Below are 18,057 nucleotides of genomic sequence, written 5' to 3'. Positions count from 1 at the left end.
AATTTATTGTACATTTTTCTGATGTGAAGTTGGCTTAGAGTTACGAGCATTATAAATTTATAAATCTATTAATATTATTTTAAAGTAACTTCAAATTATCATAAAAGTTTATTATCATAAAAATTGAATGTAAATAATTTTCTAAATTCTGATTGAATACCGTCCGGTGTTTATTTTTTAGTGGCTTTGTTACAAGTAAAAAAATTGAAATTTGTACATCTTTTGCAAGTAGTATTATAAGTTTGTAGATCGTAAATATTCATCGTGTACAATTGTACATTGATATTGATTTTTATTCTGTAACAGAGAAACATTATAGTTACCAATGCAAAATAAATTTCAATTCGATTTATGCTAATTTTTTTTTATGTTAATTGAATATTTCACATATATATTTAATATTTTATAAATTTTCAATACTTGAAAAAAAATTTATTTGCGCGTGATGCGGTGTATACCAAATGAAATGAAGGAGGGAAAAGTAATAATTTTACATGTACACTTCCACTGAACGCCTGATGAGGTTTTTGTCATGAATATACATGTAGAAAGGATCTAGCACAATACATTTTTATTGCCTATATTACATAATAGATCAGTCACATTGTCATTTTTAAAAAATAGTTTGCTCGTACGAATATAAATTACAATTTCACTTTCACAGATTCGCGATAGACTTTGTTTCGGTGAGCGAGGAGATAAAAGAAAACAATCTTTAGACACGACTTTAAATACAGCATCTTTTATGTATATATATATATATGTATATATTCTTATATATAGATATATATATTTTTTTTTATATTCAACAGTAACATCACAGTAGCTTCATATACAATAAATCTTTGTTTATAATTTTTATCTGTATTCGTTACCACGTAAGCGCGACACGGCGAGTTCCTAAAATTCGTCACGACGACAAGCGGAAGGAAGAAACTCGTGTACACGCACTTTTCATAATTGTCAGGTCACAGTGATCTCACATCGATATGATCGCATGAAACCGGAAATGCTCTTTGATATTTGCGTAAATTGATATTCGGTAACCCTGTCCGTTACACGCACTGTTAGTTACGTAAATCTACGTAAACATATATTCGACATCACGTTATTATGAAGCTCCAAGAGCTGCAAACGTAATAAATGAATTTTAGCAATATAATGAAATCCGTCCGAATAAACTAAAAAAAAAAATTATTTTGATTAATTATAAATTGGTGAATAATTGGATATTCTTACACGGAAAAGACTATACAAGCCGCATAAGTCGAGAGCAACGACTCTAACTTTTATGTATGAAAATTATTTGGAAAAGAACGCGATGCCGTAAAAAAAAAAAAAAAAGAAAAGATTATCGTGGCATCTCGCCGCTGCATTTGTGCGTGCAATCGAACGGACAATTTCCCTCTTAACAATAACGACAACAACAACAACAACGAGACGATGAAAATCCAATGGCAGCGGTATAATGTCGAGAAGAACAGCGAGCATTTAACAAGATAAGAATGATAACACGTACACAGCATCACAACAACGGCATTTTGTAAGACTTATCGCGCGAAGAACCAGATGCATACCGGAATAATTCGAGAAGCGCTTAAAATTACGTGCACAACCCTCGTACATCGCACAGAACACAGAGATTACTCTTCAGCCAGGCACACATTGAGTCCTGCACGATGCAGCGGCACATCTATATACAAACACCGTCATTTTTATTTCCAGGTGACATTAAAATTTATACTCAATTAACATATTTAACAGCCCATTGGAATATGTGCAAACAGCGACAATATATATATAGTATATATATACAACTGCTTGATAAAATTTATAACAGCATTTTGATTTGTACGATTAGAGTGGATTAATCGTTAAAACGTCTCGTTCGCTATAAAATTTACACTTAAAAGCAGATATGGCATTTGCTGCGACGAGCGGCGACGGCGGCTGGCGTACGTGACTCCCCCCCCTCCTCACTCTCGGCCGCCGAGTGTGGGGAGGTGTAGTAGGCCGCGTTCTCCCTCAGTCCTCTGTAATCGGTGCTCCGCGGCGTATCTACGCACGTGCTTCGTGTGAAGTTCGACGCACCCCACGCCAAGATCACGTACGCTAGCCGCCGTCGCAGCACCACGAACGCCATTCCTGACGGTAAGTGTACAACAGAACGTTACCGATAAAATTTACACTTGCAACGCAAACGAGAAACGAAATGCAAATCCCGACAACCTTACAGCTTTTAATCCTTCGCGACAATTTATTTAATAATAAATTAGTCTAGGAAAATTTGTAGAGATAAACGTAGACCTTTACGGCAAAGTAACGTTCTTAACAACGTAATCTTTTCTCTACTTTTCGGAGGTTTGGCTCAATGTGCGTCTGATATTATGTTCACTTACTCCACTTACTCGCCGAAGTCCGCTCACGTGGCTCACAGTATTTCGTTATGTAGTTTTGACTTATCGCATTAGACTTTCTCTCCCTCTCATTCTCTCTTTTTTTTTATCATTATATGTGCACATGTACACCATATGCGTGTCTGTGTGTGTGTTTTTACATCTTAATATATATGTATTTCTCTGTTTTTTTTTATTTATTTGCTTCCACTTCTCTATGTCTCTGCGAAACAATTCCTTTACACATTTGCATGAATGTACAGTTGAACAATAGGCGGCAATGGCTGGACAGAATGGCGTTCGATGATTTTTTTTCAAATTTTTATTTTTTTTTTTTTCTGGGTGTTCTTGAGGGGGTGTTGTCATGCCTTGTCGCGGCGTGTTACATTTTTTTCCTTTCTTTTTGTCTTATCTTTCTTGACAACGAGCAACGCCTGGACTGTCGTCGAGTACAGTAAAAAATGTTTCGTTTTGTACATTAGTATATACTCGTGCCACAGCGCGAGAGGAGGAAGAGTTATACACAACAGGCGTAAGTTTGTACTGATTCGTGATATATATATCTTTTTTTATCTTTTTTTCGGGCAAACTCAAGTGCAGATTCAAGTTATTTTTTATTTAAAGCAAGATTAATTAATATCAGCGTGAATTATTTTGATTTTTGATTGCTGTAGTTAGGAAAAAATTATCAAGTGAAAAGTGACCAAATATCGAATTTTCTAAAATGTCATGCAATTACGTAATCGTAATTACGACAGTAACATGTCTCAATATGTTGTAAAAAATATTATCTCGAGTGAATCTGCACCGAGTTTTACCATGATAAATATAATAATGAATAAGGAGCTTATGGCGCGTCTCTTCACAGATTGAAAGATGTCATACGTCTCTCCATAGATTGAGAGACATCATAGACACAATGAATAATCAAATACACTTCGATCACACACACTAAAACTATGCTTACACACTGACGAAGTAGAATTTTGAATTTCACCAGTGCGTTGTTAAAAAAAATTAATTAAAAATTGATTAGAAAAATAATTATATCCACTATTTACGTTTCCTTCTTCTATCATATAAAAATGTGTTTATAAAAAACCTTTTTGTTAATAGAAATAATAAAATTGAAATAAATATTAACGTGAAAAAATTTAAATACAGAAATAATTAGATTTAATCGAACGACGATATTTCAAAACTCTACTTTCGTCTAGTCGCTTGAACAATAAGACACTTAACAGTTTGGCGTCCTCCACTTCTGGTGGAAGGAGACCGATTTAATCCTCAACTATTATAATTATGCATTTGGAAGTAACGGCTACAATGAGATTAACTGGAACTAATAAAGAACATATCTTTTTTTTTTTTTTTTTTTTAAGTTATTTGTGTCTAATTCTCTTACTACATTCGATAAAACATAAAACATCGAGCATTTTTTTATTAATAATATTTTGTAACAGGAATCAAAGAGTAAAAAAACTAAAAGAAAAAGGACTGTACTTAGAGCTGTATAAGTAGTAATTTTGGTAATCAATTATTAAATGATTACGATCACTTGTAATTAAAAAAAAAAAAAACATGATTACGATTACAAGGTAAAGTATTCGTAATTGTAGTAACCACTTTTTTTCTAACAGCTCCGATTGTACTATTATTAATTTGAACTCATTGTAGTGGTTGAGGATTAACGGCCTTTTATCTTTACGCACATTACACCATAGTATTACTTGTTACATATATAATAACACAATATACAGCGGGGAATCGGCGATTGAAAATATTACTTCGTATCGCGGACGACCAACTGAGATCGTGTAAAAATATTTCCTCCTTTGAAACATCGAAGAAGAGATCGACTTCTGAAAAATATCTTCGGAAAGAGAGCATTGTTCGCGAAATGTAATTATTCCGCGTGTTAAACCGTGCGATTTCTAATCGCATTTGTTCTCCCTTTGCCTCCCAATTTATTATTATTATTATTTTTTTTTTTTTTGATATAATTGTTTAAAGTGCTGCCGAAACCAGACTGATGTGGTTTCGTTTGATATTCGCAAAGACTCGTCGAAGTCACGAGGTGACTTCAGTGAGAATCTTTTATCTCTCATAAATTCATTCTTTCGTCGGAGAAAGATCGTCGATATGTCCTCCTCTCCTTGTAGAACAGGAAGGTCAAGTAGTTCATGATTGTGTGATAAAAAATTTTGCGGCCACGAGTAAACGGCTCCCTTTCTAGGGAGTCGTTTTGCAAAATTAAATAGAGGCCCGGCGCGTTGTCGCGCGAAAAACCTTTTCGCCAGCCTGCCCTTTCTTCGTGGATTTTAGAATCTCTGTCTTAGAGTTATTCGAAAATATAAAATCTACGATAGAAAACAGAACAGACCTGGAATTAATATATGTATATACATACATATATGTGTGCATATATACATATGTATATGTATACATATATCTTTACTCTTTTCCTTCCGGCATGCAAAATCAATTCGCTTGCGCTGCTATCGTTATTGTATCAGATCTCAATTTTACTAGCGCTAATGTTACGTAGCATTATTGTTGTCTTTCATCGTTTATCGTTTTACTCTTATGTATACATAACGATACGTATATATATTATATATGTATATTTATATATATCTTTTTAAGCTTAAAAACGTAATAGTAATCCACTCTTATATTATTAACGTTTTCTTTTATGATACAGATTGTCGTGTACTTCGCAATTTATTAAGTGCCGCCAATGCGCACTATTAATCCAAAGCTTTTCTGATCGGTGATATCGTCAAAGTAATTTTTTTTGTCTTTTTTTTTTAATTCCTTACAATAATGTCGTATCGTCCGGTGATTTTGCTTTACTACTTCGGTCTTTGCCGTCATATCAAAGTCGAAGGTGATAGATGACGTTTCTATGGGTTATTATTACCCATACGTTTTCACCTGCGGTATTGAAATATAATAAAAGTCTTTAATTAATTATTTTGACTTTTAACTGATCGGTAGTTTCGTTTGTGAATCCTCGCACAAACTGTATGAAAATTGTGCCTTATCCTGCGTAATCCGCGTCTCAATCGATACTTCACATTTAATTTTATTAATTACATATTAAGAATATATTAATAACGAAGTCCGCGAAGATTGATAATGCCTATTTACGAAACTTTAACACGAGGGTGATGCATCATGTCTCCTGTTTTATATTCCCTGCTTGATTTATTGATATAATATGTATTCGCTGTTTTACGACAGCTTGGAAGAGCTCGTATTATCAAAAATAACGCTCTCTGCAACGATATGGAATCACAAACGTGAGCTAATATTTTATAAAATTAACAGACATCGTTCGATAATGGAAACGACGAAAGATTTTTAAACGAAAAACTTCCTAGACCTTTTAGAATCTTTGAATAATTTTCTAAAGAAACCTTCGGTATCTTTTTATCAAGTGTATCTCCATTAATGTCAGCATAGTGTTGCTCGTTTCATAGACGACGTGACCATCCATCAACCGGCAGATGTAATTGAATTACTGCGGACGAGTGTCGAATAAAGTTTAACCGCGGATGGAGTCGAGATTATGTTTAAACTTATTCGCCGGGAGCTCAGCAAACGACCTTGATTAATAATCGGAGAAATCTATCATAATTTGCGTCAGGTCTCGCAGTGTAATTATCGACACGTCGCAGTCGGAATGCATTGCAAATCATTACCGCGAAAAGATATTAATTATTCACGTATAATATTTAATAACACGACATAAGGTACCGCAAGAGAATAAATTTCCCATTATCAAGAGACTTATGGGTCTTTTATCGATACGCGTTTTTCAGGCACCTTACGCGTGTTGGTTAACTTTCATATTCCGTAATCGAAACTTTCTTGATTCTGCAAATTCCTCTCGTACGCCTCCAAACAGCTGTCGATGTTTCTGTAGATGCCTGTATTCGCTTGGTACATCAGAGTGTCGAGGATCGTCTCGTTCTTTATAGCTTTTGACGGTAGTACAATCTGAAAAGACGAGACATTTTTTTTTTCTGTGTGTTTTGGAACACTTTGTATATATATTTATTTTTACACTCACTCTGATTAATTCTTGTGGCGATATCTTATGCAACGTGAGTTCCTTGGTGAGTCTGGTCATGATGCATGTGTATTCCACCTTGGCGTCGATCTTTGACGACTTGGTAGTTTTGACTTTATGCTTCGCCCAATTCAGCATCGCCTCGAACTTCTTGATTTCCGGCAGTTCAAGGCTACGGGTCATGATCAGTTGCACCATCGACTCGCTCAAAGTTACGAAGTCCGGATGATTGAAAAGCAATTCAGCCCGCGTCTCGATAAACGCGAGAATCATGGTGACCAGTTCCGAGGCGGACGTGTAACGCCAGTAGTAATTCTCGAGGGTGCACAGCATCACGCAGACGACCTCGACCCTGAGAAATTGCTTGGCATGATGAAAGCAGGCTTGAAGGAGTTCGGGCAAGTCGTAGTGCTCCGCGGCGCATATCAGACCAGGTATATTTGTGCACGTCAGTGGGCAGGATCCGGTGTGCAAGTAATCGAGCAGAATTCGGAAAGTGTCCGGATCAAATTCGATGATGTCAAACTGAAAATATTTACGTTTGTTAATAGAAAAAAACGGACTGCAAATCACGAAAGTTGCAGCATTGAGATTTTTTAAATTTATAATACTTCTTAGAGTATTAAATTGATTTATTAATAAAAAAAAAAACAACAGCAATTAGAAAAATATATTAAATATCAAAATTTATTTTATAGCAAAATAATAGAGAACAAAAATGTTTAATTCTACAAAATACATTACAAAATATTATCATTATTAAACATAATTTTAACGAACTGATTACATATTTCTCAGTAAATTTTAATTTCGAAGATAACGTGCACTTTCCAAAAATTCTCTTCAATCGTTTTCTTCAGTATCGAAATACGCATTAATCATCGACGTCCAGCTCACCTCGGTTTGCGCTAATTTGGCTTTATCTACTTTCTGCGCGTCCGCGCAAACGCTGAGTCGCGGCACTGCCAACGACTGGGCTTTGTCCTTATCTTTCGCTTCCTTATCTGTAAAAGGCAAGGTTCAAACTCTGCTTTCTTTTTCTTTTTTTACTTTATCGCAAAAGATGCATTGAAAAGTATCCGATATAAAACAAATCGATCCCGTTTCTTATAAAAGTTGAAACACGTACTGCTGCAATCCTGCGAGCTGGCCCACCGTTTCCGGTCCTCGCTTTGCAGAGTGCTGCCGTGCTTTCTGATGCTCCTACCCCATCCCGCCGTGATCGTTCCCAGTCGCGAGAAAGCCCGTTTCACCATCGGTGACGAGGGGACACTTTTGGGCCTAAACACATCAGAACCAGTATCTCACAGAAACCGCGGAGCGGCACCTCGAGGTATGGAGATTTCGGGATTTGCAGGGATTTTACGCGGAAATACAGGGATACCGGGTGCGAGGGGCGGGAAGGGAGAAATATAATTGAAGGAGACAAATATCGAATATAAAATCATGAAACAAAAACGAGACAACGACGAAAGCTCACTCTCGAAATTAACAATCTGTATACTTGACAACGTGCGAAAGATTCAAACAATTTGTGCGCACAATTTATCGAATTGCATACCAATGATGTAAACAGTTTTCTTTTTTTTTTTTTTTTTTTGGTTGATTAAATCGGTACGACCGACTATTACGTGAAATTTAGAATATGAAAAATAATTGTGAATTGCACTAACTAACATTATTCACGATAATGAAAGTAAACGAAAAGAAAGATACGTGATATAACAAATTATAACGTACATATTTTTTTTTTTTCTTTGAAATACAGATGATAAGAGATGAAGAACCTCTTAGGAAAGTATTGACGAACAAACGACAGACTTCACTTGTAAAATTTTAAGCGATAATTATCTTTTTTTTTCTAAAATCGAGTAATTAAAGTGAATCTACCATGTCAATCGTATCATTCGACAAAATATTGCAAGTGCCTCTTAGAAAAGAGCATGCTACATAAAATTCAATACACGATATGTGGCTCGATTAAATTTGCAATTTTTGCATAACACGGTAATAAATAAAAAAGTTACGAGTTAATCATGCGGTGCGATAAGGATAGGAGACATGGATGTGCCGTGAAAAGATACATATATTACGATCAAGTAACTATATAGATATAAAAGAAACATTCGACATCGAAAATCGCAGGCATTTATCTCACCAACATTTTCAACTTATTTCCATTAGAGAAATCCAATTTCTATCTCGCGTAAGATATCCGCATCCTGCTTGACCCTCAATTGTGATTCCATTGAGATCGACGTTCCAAATGTACGTCACCAGTCACCAATCAATCTCACGGCCAATTTTGCGGATTTATTTAACATCCAATTCATTTGACGATTTTCATTTCTTTTTATTATAATTTTTTTTTTTTTTTTTCGAAGCTTACCAGTTTTTACAATGACCCATTCCGGTACAACGACTTCTGATATCATCAAATTCGGACTGGATTCACGAGACTAACAAATAAATAACGAGCTAGTAACAACATTCACGATTATTAAAACGTACCTAGGACTCTCCATGTCGGGTACTTGTAGGAAATTCGAGCTCTTCGGCTTCTGCGGGCTGAGCAGTGTCGGCGCTGGTCTCGCGAGCAATTCAACAACCGGTACTTGCGGGCTTCCGAAGCCCGCTTGAATTCCGTATAACATTTCTTGAAACACTCTGTATAACAAATTTATATCGATAAGTATCTACATTGAGTAAAGGGGTGGTTGGAACATAATTAATTCACAATTTTGCAAAAATTATTATATACGTTATAAATATCTTAAACCGTATTTTGCTTGGTTACAAAAGGAGCAAGGGTCTTGCTTGTAGTCTTCGAGAAAGAAAAATCTGTTACCTGCTTCTTACTGCCAGAATCGCTCTAACGCCGATAAATCGGATTTTCTGTTTTTGCTGCCCCGGTACGAGGAAAGACACGTCGAAGAGACTAGTGTTCAGCGTCACGTTCGCTGAATTATTGAGAAACACCCTGGTAAAGTCTTTTGCAAGTTGATCGTAATCCTCGAACTGATCTCGCACCGAGTCCAGTAACGGTGAAGACGGTCTCATGTGTCCAATCGGTCGCCAAGAACCTCGCCTAATAATTAATACCCATAAACTTAATCCTAATGTTGACCGAGCAGCATGACTGAATAATATATAATTATGTAGAATTATCAATTAAATAACGGCGTGCGAGATAGACGTTTTGATACAACGAATACTGTCACATACGGTACAAAATAATATAAATAAGAATACGATAACGAAAAATGCGTACAGAATATATTAATTTAACGCAAAGTATTCGATATCAATTTTAATACTCGTTAATTTTGCTCGGTTTTTAAGATATAATTTTTTTCTTTATGACTTTATCTTACCTGTAGGGTTTCGGGATCTGGCCGGTTTCCGCGTGATTAGCGAGATTCGCCACGATATCCTCCAACATTTGACTTCTCGTTCTTTCCTGCATTCTCGCGAACTTCGGTGCGGAGTAACTTGCTCTTTCGCCATTCACGATTTTTGTTAATATCCATTCTCGGAACATCGGACCTGTTGCGCACGGGAAACCGTTCAATAGAGCAATAATAAGAAATCGGTTCGATGTGAAGCAGATTTTAAATCTGCACGATTTTGAGAAGTCAGCCAGTCAGTTTTCCTGTCGCTATTATTATTTTTATAATTAAAAGCTCGATAATTGCAGCGTAACATCAAAGTGAAAATTAATATTGAATTTGTTAAATTTTATCGCAAATCATATATAGGCAATGAAAGTTACATTATTAAAGTTATATTATGGAAATTATATAATTATATTGTTATTTGATGCATCCATAATGCCAGTGATAAAACGTTGAATAAAATTGCTGCGGCGGGAAGATGAATACAAACTCTTTTTGCGCCGTAAATATTTTTTCTTTTCTTTTTTTTTTAAATTTAGCTTTAAATTGAATAAGTTTAACTTCTTTTAGTCGCGTTAACTTTTTTTTTTTTTACGTGAAAACGTAATAATACCTTTTTCGAAGACACTTTGCTCCCATAAATACGGTTTGTAGGCCCCAACTTCGTCTCTCGTAACTACGGACACCTCGTACCTCGTGGGTTTTCGCTTTATCCGCGGACTCACTCGCACCAAGATAAATGTGTGCAAAAAGTGTGACTTGATGCAAGCCGGGCTGAAGCTCGTGTTGTCGGCTTCCAAAAATACGACGCATACTATATCGTTGCCGATGTGCCTTTTTCTCTGAAGCTGCGCGAGCGGAGAGATTTTTCAATTAAATTCTCGACACGTTTTGTACTATTTAAAAATGTTCTATCCGCGTTAAGCGCGGTAGAAAATTTAAACAGGGATAAAATCGCGTAGGAAACAGAGAAACAAACGGGAAGCAACTTACTTTTTGAGGATCGTGCTTCTCGTAAGGCAACAGGGTGGACACGTGGAACATAATCTCGATGCCTCTCCAATTGGTGTAGACAGAATATAGGCCCGTCAAATCGTGCACGGTGTCGAGACCGCCTTTGTACTTGTCGAATCCCTTCAGCCTGACTTTGTCCCCGAGAATCTGCAGGAACTCCTCGAAAAGCGGCGAGTTTTCGTTGTTATCGAGTATCTCCTCCTCGCTGTATTGACCCTCCTGAACATATATCATCCCCACCTTCAGCTCAGACTTGATAAAAACTTGATCGAGCTTCAGAAGTTCCTCGGGCGTGTCTGGCAATTGGCCCAGGGTTAACGGTGGATTGATGTTCACTTCCTTGCCAAGACTGCGTACTACTTCCTCTCGATTGTACCTGCGGAAAGAGTCCGCCGTGCCTCATTTATCCTCGAGAAGATATTGATTGTAACGTTCGTTCAATCGATGACTTTAACTTTCAACACATTCAACCGTTAATATAAATTTTTATTACGAGTGTAATAACAATTAAATTAAAGTTTTGTTATAATATTTTCTACTCTGGGGACATTTAAAGTAATTATATTTTCCACGTAATAATTTATCACTTATTATTATGTACGTGTTAATTAATTTTAAAGTTGACAAAAAAAAAAAAAATAGAGATTTATTGTTAGAATAAAATATAATTAGCGAAAAAAATTACCGATCAGCAAAAACGCAGCTGGCGGGGATGAGGCCGTGGACCGTGTAGCTGATGGCTCTGACTAAGATCCTGAACTGGTCGCGATTGTTGAGAGTCTCCTGCTTGATGCTGAGTATCACCGGCCCCAAATCCTCATCGTTCGTGAAGTAATTCCAGTGTTCCGAGCCATAGAAATATTTCTCATAGGTCTCCTGCTCGACGGAGGTGAGCTCAAAGCCTTGATTCTTGTCCCATTGCTCCTCGATGGTGGTCTTCTTGCGCGGTGGATCGTCCGTGTCGCCTTCATTTTCCGCCTCGTACAGACAAGAGCTCTTCTCTTGCCTCCTCAGCATCGACGAGCGCTCCTCCGCGCTTTGACCCTCCACCTGTTCAGGATCGGTTGCCTCGCTTTCGCTCTCGTCCCAGATCGTGTCCGACGTGATCTGCTGCCGCGAGCATTCGATCCAATAGCCGGGCGTCGGTATCAAGTTGTGCGGGAACTCTTGACAGAACTCGTCTGCGGGGAAATTTATTTTCAGCTCGCGCCTATTTCGTGGAGTGCATTATTATTATTATTATTTTTTTTTTTTTTTTTTTTTTTTTTTTTTTTTTTTTAATGAACAGTGACGAGCAAATATTGCACAAAGTTTAAAAAAAAAAAAATTAGAATAAATTGCTACGCACGATCCTTATGTGGCAAGTTTCCCGGATTTTTGCACGTCGATTATGCCCTTGGAAAATCGAAGTTTTTGCAGATCAAGCGGGAGATCATTACAGAATATAATCGCTGAGTAATATCGCAGCGTAAAAGTTATTACATTGTCGCAGTACTCGTTGCACGTAAATGTAATATCCTCAACGTTTTCATGATGAAGCGCGCGAACGTCGATTGGCCAATTTCACTCAAAGCGAGATTAACGTTAATTAAACCCGTTCGACTAGCGCTTTTCTCGTCGAAGGCAAATTGGTGGGTGGTGGCGCCGACGGTGTCTTTGTTCTCCGTAAATACGGAAAGGATCGGCCGGATCATCCTTGAGGCGAGAGGAGGTTTGTTTAGAAGTTAGCGGAACAAAGAACGGGGAGAGGGAAAGGCGGCAGGAAGATGGGGAATCGAGAAGAGTTGGACAGAGCAAATAGTATCCGGAGACAAGCGCTCCGCTCTGAAAGTCATTAGAAAGGAATCCGATCCGATATAATAGTGCCTCGAGGACGAATCGACCGTAAGGTGGAGCCCGACCGCGGGGAACCTCCAAGAGATTTTATTTTCACAACGCAGGACTCACGTCCACTCAAGTACATATCTCCGGTGATATGTTCCTTCTTCGCCGGTCCCTGCGCCCTCCGCCGCCCTGTTTTATCAATCTTCGTTCTGCTTTCCGGCTCGCCGCTCCTTTTCCTGGTGCGAGGGTGTCGACGATACCGCAGTCGATTCACTGTAAGGTAGAACACCAAGCTGTTTGCAAACAGGGCTTGGTATTCGAACTTAGAGTGAGCCGCCCGCGGTGCCTTCCTCTTCTGCGGCCCAGTCGCTGCAAATCGACCTAATTGCCGGGCTCTTTGTTCGCATGTAATGACCGTCCATATCTCACTGGAAATTCGAATTTCGACGCGGCGCCGGTGGCTGCGGCTCCCACAATCTCCTTCGCGATTTGTACATTTCGTGAAATAATAGGGGTTGTACATCAAAGGGAGGTAAACAAGAGCTTTTAAAAAATTAATGTTCGAACACACGTTCGTACGGCACAGCATAAGTAATTCGATATTTTCTGTCGATCGAGATTCCACGCCTTACAACGGTTTATATAAATTTATTCTATTTTTACATTAATGCTTTTAAAAGTTGAACAAAGCCCGTTCGAAAACGTGAAGCCAGAATGCGTTCGCAAAACCTTGTAAAAATTTTATTATTATGCATATAAAAAAATTGCCAGCGAACGTATCAGTATTTATTGATTGTGGGATACAAATTTTCTAAATGCAACGATAGAAATTTGTTATGCGGGGATTATTTAAATAAATTCATATTAATGTCCGAGAATTACGTTAATACAGTCTGACTCGGTTTCAAGCTATTTGATACACATATCGACCGAACGCAGTGAATACAAACTGATGGAACGCGACGGCTATTATTCCTTTGATTTGCCACATTTTAGCGCATATTTGACCATTCGATCTGGGGTGTAACTTCGCACACATAATCATGCGTAATCCAAAGACAGGCGGAACCACCTGTGGCTTCATCTCATACATATGCACTCTTCCAAAAGTCGGCGGGCAACCGGGGTCGCGTTTACGAAAGCGCAGCGCGACGATAAGAGATACGGGGAGAACGAGCGATCTCTCGGCGGCACGGCACTTACCGGAACACGCCTGAGGTGGCAACGGGAATATCAGGGTGGTCGAGGACTTTCTTCTCGCAACTGCACAGCCTAAACTTTGTGGCTTGAAGCTGCGCAACTGCTGCATGAAGTCTGAGCACTCCATCAGCGCCACGTCGGCAAAGTGCAGATCGCAAAGTATCTGGTTCTTGAATCTGGAATGCGGGACAATCCTTTAAAATTGCTCGTCGAAACGAGCGGTGCTTCGCGCGACCGCTTCTCGCGCCCGAGGGGTCTTAAAAGTTTATGGAGTCGCGTTTACAGCATCGCAGTGAAAGTCGACGAGCGGTGGTGATACCGTTTCCTCGGTATTAATCGTACGAAATATGAACTTAAGAATGAATCTTGTACCGGGAAGCGTGATAATAATTACGATATTTTTAATCGGTGCAGTATTTTTTTATTGTACAGTATTAAATTTATTTTTCGTAATCGCGAAAATTGCAAACGAGTAAATCGATATTTACCATAAAAACTCAGCGGTCTCGTACAAAAAAAATAAAAAAATAAAAAAATAATTGAACAACTTCGATTATGTTGGGAGTGAAAAAAAAAAAAAGAAATCTCCAATTGACGCGTTTCAATTCCACTCGCGATAAAACTCGCGAAATTTAAACGAGTCTTATCGCGGATGAAAACAATCAGGAAGAACGAAGTTTCACGAGAATTCAGATTGCTTGATAAAACGCGAATCCGTTGTGGCGTCCCGTCGGCGGCTGTTATTGGAACACGTCGCTTCCTTATCTCTTTTATCATTCGCTTTTATCGCGCGGGTTTACGCAATACCAATTAAAATCACGGATTACCGAGATCCACTAGAAACTGCGATAATCCTTAAAAGAACACATTTGATCTCTTTGAAATTCATTTAATTTCTGTAATATATCGTTACACCGCGCTAAGAATATCATGCTCTTTATATTTGTCTTTAAAAATTATGATTCAAACAAAATTAATATTATAGGATTTAATGTAATATTAACACTACAAATTATTTTTCTCTTAAACATTTTTGTACTATTTACAAAGAGATGAAATCAGAGCTGCAAAAAATGTCACTACAATTACGATTACAAGTAATCGTAATTATCCAGCAATTAGATTACTAAAATAGTTACTTAACTTATACAGCTTCGGGCGAAATATACGAACGGCGGACATAGAAACTTGCGATTAAATTTCTTTAAAGTACTGAAGTCCCGTCAATATTCTCGTTAATATTTGTCGATATTTCGCGCTCGATACTCGCGGCTGTCACAAATCATAGAAAATATTATTTCCTAGACTTCACATGACGTTTCTATTTATATTTCCTGCGCGACGACAGGCGGTGGCCTCGTAATAGTGACGCATTAGTGACTTGCGTAAGGGTTGTAAAACGGCCAGTAATCGCGTAACGTAACATTAAAATGTCCATTCCAATTCGGCCTGCGTCTGACAGGGTCTCCGCGCGTTATTTCCCCAGCCTGCCCGTCCGCGCGGCGGAATAATAAAAATATTTTTCGATAATCCCTCGCTCTCCGAGAAAGCTCCGTCGAGAGATGACATTATGGCGCAGTATGACGTGGCGGCCCGCGGCGATAACGGCCATCGTAACGTTCGCTGAATCGCAAACGGCCGGCTGAATCGGCGACCCGATATGGGAGGATATCGCACATCCTTTTATATTCGCCAGTAGGTCTCCACGTTGAAATCGCCGATTCATCCCCACGTCGCACGTGACTCGCGATCGAGCGACGCGGCGACGGGGGTGGCTTTCCGATCGACTGAGCCCCGCGATGATCTCCCTCCCCCGCGCGTGTGTATGTGACGTAAAAACGCCTCTCGAATGGAGAAAGCGCGATAGATAGCCGGGCATTTATTTCGAGACCGAATCTCGTCGGCCATGTAAATTCGATCGAAAGCACGAGCGTGCGGAAGCGCGATATTCCGCGGCCGAAGGCGGTGCGTCCTCGCGTGACACTTAACAAAGCTCGGGGGAATGATTTTCCGCGAGAAGCGTGTCGCAATTTCATCGAATCTGGGCCGCGACCAATCAAATTAGTCGCGGGGGATCGAGTTTACAGGCGATGAACGCTTGATTTCGCGTTTTGTCTTTCGATTGTCCGCCGGCGATTTATCGGACGCGGAATTTCCGCGCTGTCTCGTCGGGAAAGTAGCAAAAGTCGAGCAGCGACGGTTGATGCACGGAGAACGAAAAAAAAAAAAGCGGTTTCCTTTGTTACGCGATCTATTGACGTCTTTTTCGCGCCGGCGACCAAAGTGTTGAATCGCGAACAGAATCTCTGTTTGCGTTTGCATGGAGACGAGTTTACAAAAGCACAGCTACGCGACTGACTCCACGATCGGCTGAACTTCTCGTGCTGTGCAAATGTATGCGCGTGTTACAGCTCTCGTATTTTTTTCTATCCGCGGATTATTACACAAATAGGTTACAAAGTTATGTAATACATTAAAAAAAAAAAAAAAAAAGGGTGGGTGAAAGAAATTATCATGTATTTTAGTTGAGATGCTCATCATTATCGAATGATTGAGTCATACTACTTCCCTCCGAACAGATTTTCCCTAGTACGGATGTTTATCGATTGCATTATTTTCGGTGTCTGTGAGATACAGATCAAACGGCGTTTCGCATCTATCTCGTCGTGTATACCTTGAGTATTCGCTACTCAATTTCCAAGACTGAAATATCTTGAGAGTTCGGCATCATGGGACCGCCCGTGCCAAGGATCTCGTTTTATAAGCGTCGGCTTGGTTTTTAAAATATGGAAAAGGAGTCGAGAGTAATGGCATCGGGCAAATAGCATAGATATAATCCCGTTGAATACCGTGTAGTTATTTACGTTCCCCTACGCCAGGCGGTATTAAATCGCGGATAAAAATTATTCTCGCGCGCAACATTTCGCGCGCTGCCAATATTACAGCCAACAATAAAACCCGACGTGCTTGACTGTACGATTTACCGTTATCCGAAATAACGCCGCTTTCAGATACAAAGTGCAAAGCTTATACGTACGTTTGCCAGACTCCATTTTCGCTTGCGGCCATCGCGCGAAATCAGGTCGGGGGATAATAAAAAATAATAAATCGACGAGCGGAATAATAAATGATAACCCGGATGATGAAATTGCAATTTGTGACTAAGCATTTTTCTGGCAATTTCCGGGGCATACATTACCCTTTCTCGCGCCGCGAGGCGATATAGATTCGTGGATTTTTATGCAGAGCGCAAACAGCATAAGCAATGCAAAATTAAAACTTTTCAAAACTTTGCGAGTGCCCGAGAAAGGTGAACGATTAGCATATCTTTCAAGGTAGTCTTGAAAGCGATTGGATTAACGAACGAAATCGCTACAATCGCATTGGGAATCACGGCGAAATGGGAATGCGATAAAAGAGTGTGACGATAAAGTGAAGAAGAGGCGTGCCTCCATATTAATGAGGCACGGCTTACGACAATACTGATTAAGGATAATGTCATTTTATGAGTTCGTCGGAAGCCGTAAACCGCGCTGAAAGTGAGATTCTATCTTACTTACCGTCTTGCCCGCTTCTGATTGGGTCCCGTGAGATTCAGGCCGCAGCTGTTACATTTTAGGCACTCCTCGTGGTAGTGATTGTTGTCGTACAACGGCGACGGTTCTTAAATTAAACAATAAGAGTGCAGAGATAAAGTTCAGTCTCTAAGACATGACAAATTTTTTTTAATATAAAAACGTGCTGAAGCATGTAATTTTTATAACAGATATTCAAAATGTTTGTAATTAATCGATCGAAGAATAGATTGCGTATCCGGTGAACAAGCCTTTTCTGGTATTTACCTAGTTTCGTGAACTGCGGACGTTTGTAATGCGAACAAATCATTTTCACAGTAATTGCAGAGATAAACGTTTCTTTTTACGTTTATGCGGTTCTTTTTTTTTATTCCTCGCTTTTGCATCCTTCACTTTGCAAGCATCTCCCACGCGTCGCGTAATACCCTCTTTCTCATTATCGCCATTAAAACCTCCCAGCTGTTCGGGAGAACCCGCGCATCATCCCGTTCCATTTACACTATTTTTCTACCTCCCGTGTTTCCCGACGCCCCTTGGCTCCCCCGCCTTTCCCTTCCGTTCTCGTGTCCTTACTT

The 18,057-nt window shown here is 39.0% G+C and overlaps 1 protein-coding gene across 4 annotated transcripts in view; it reads right to left on the bottom strand.

Moving 5' to 3' along the window:
* Window positions 1-554: 554 nt before the first annotated feature.
* Rsh (Rap GTPase activating protein radish) overlaps window positions 555-18,057 on the bottom strand; it is a 108,665-nt gene continuing 91,162 nt past the window's right edge. For 3 of the 4 annotated variants that reach the window (XM_070663072.1, XM_070663075.1, XM_070663073.1), the window contains 12 exons: window positions 17,468-17,570; window positions 13,911-14,083; window positions 11,569-12,064; window positions 10,863-11,259; window positions 10,483-10,717; window positions 9,849-10,020; window positions 9,323-9,562; window positions 8,986-9,141; window positions 7,604-7,755; window positions 7,372-7,478; window positions 6,475-6,999; window positions 555-6,401 (listed from right to left, as the gene is read on the bottom strand). In XM_070663072.1, the coding sequence (XP_070519173.1) occupies window positions 6,249-6,401; window positions 6,475-6,999; window positions 7,372-7,478; window positions 7,604-7,755; window positions 8,986-9,141; window positions 9,323-9,562; window positions 9,849-10,020; window positions 10,483-10,717; window positions 10,863-11,259; window positions 11,569-12,064; window positions 13,911-14,083; window positions 17,468-17,570 (2,909 nt within the window). In that variant the 3' untranslated portion in view covers window positions 555-6,248. The remainder of the gene's footprint in view (window positions 6,402-6,474; window positions 7,000-7,371; window positions 7,479-7,603; window positions 7,756-8,985; window positions 9,142-9,322; window positions 9,563-9,848; window positions 10,021-10,482; window positions 10,718-10,862; window positions 11,260-11,568; window positions 12,065-13,910; window positions 14,084-17,467; window positions 17,571-18,057) is intronic. The other variant, XM_070663076.1, reaches the window with a different exon arrangement.

This window comes from Cardiocondyla obscurior, linkage group LG11 (genome assembly GCF_019399895.1).
Source record: "Cardiocondyla obscurior isolate alpha-2009 linkage group LG11, Cobs3.1, whole genome shotgun sequence".
Taxonomy (NCBI): Eukaryota; Metazoa; Arthropoda; class Insecta; order Hymenoptera; family Formicidae; genus Cardiocondyla; species Cardiocondyla obscurior.
This window is presented reverse-complemented; position numbering and strand designations above follow the sequence as displayed.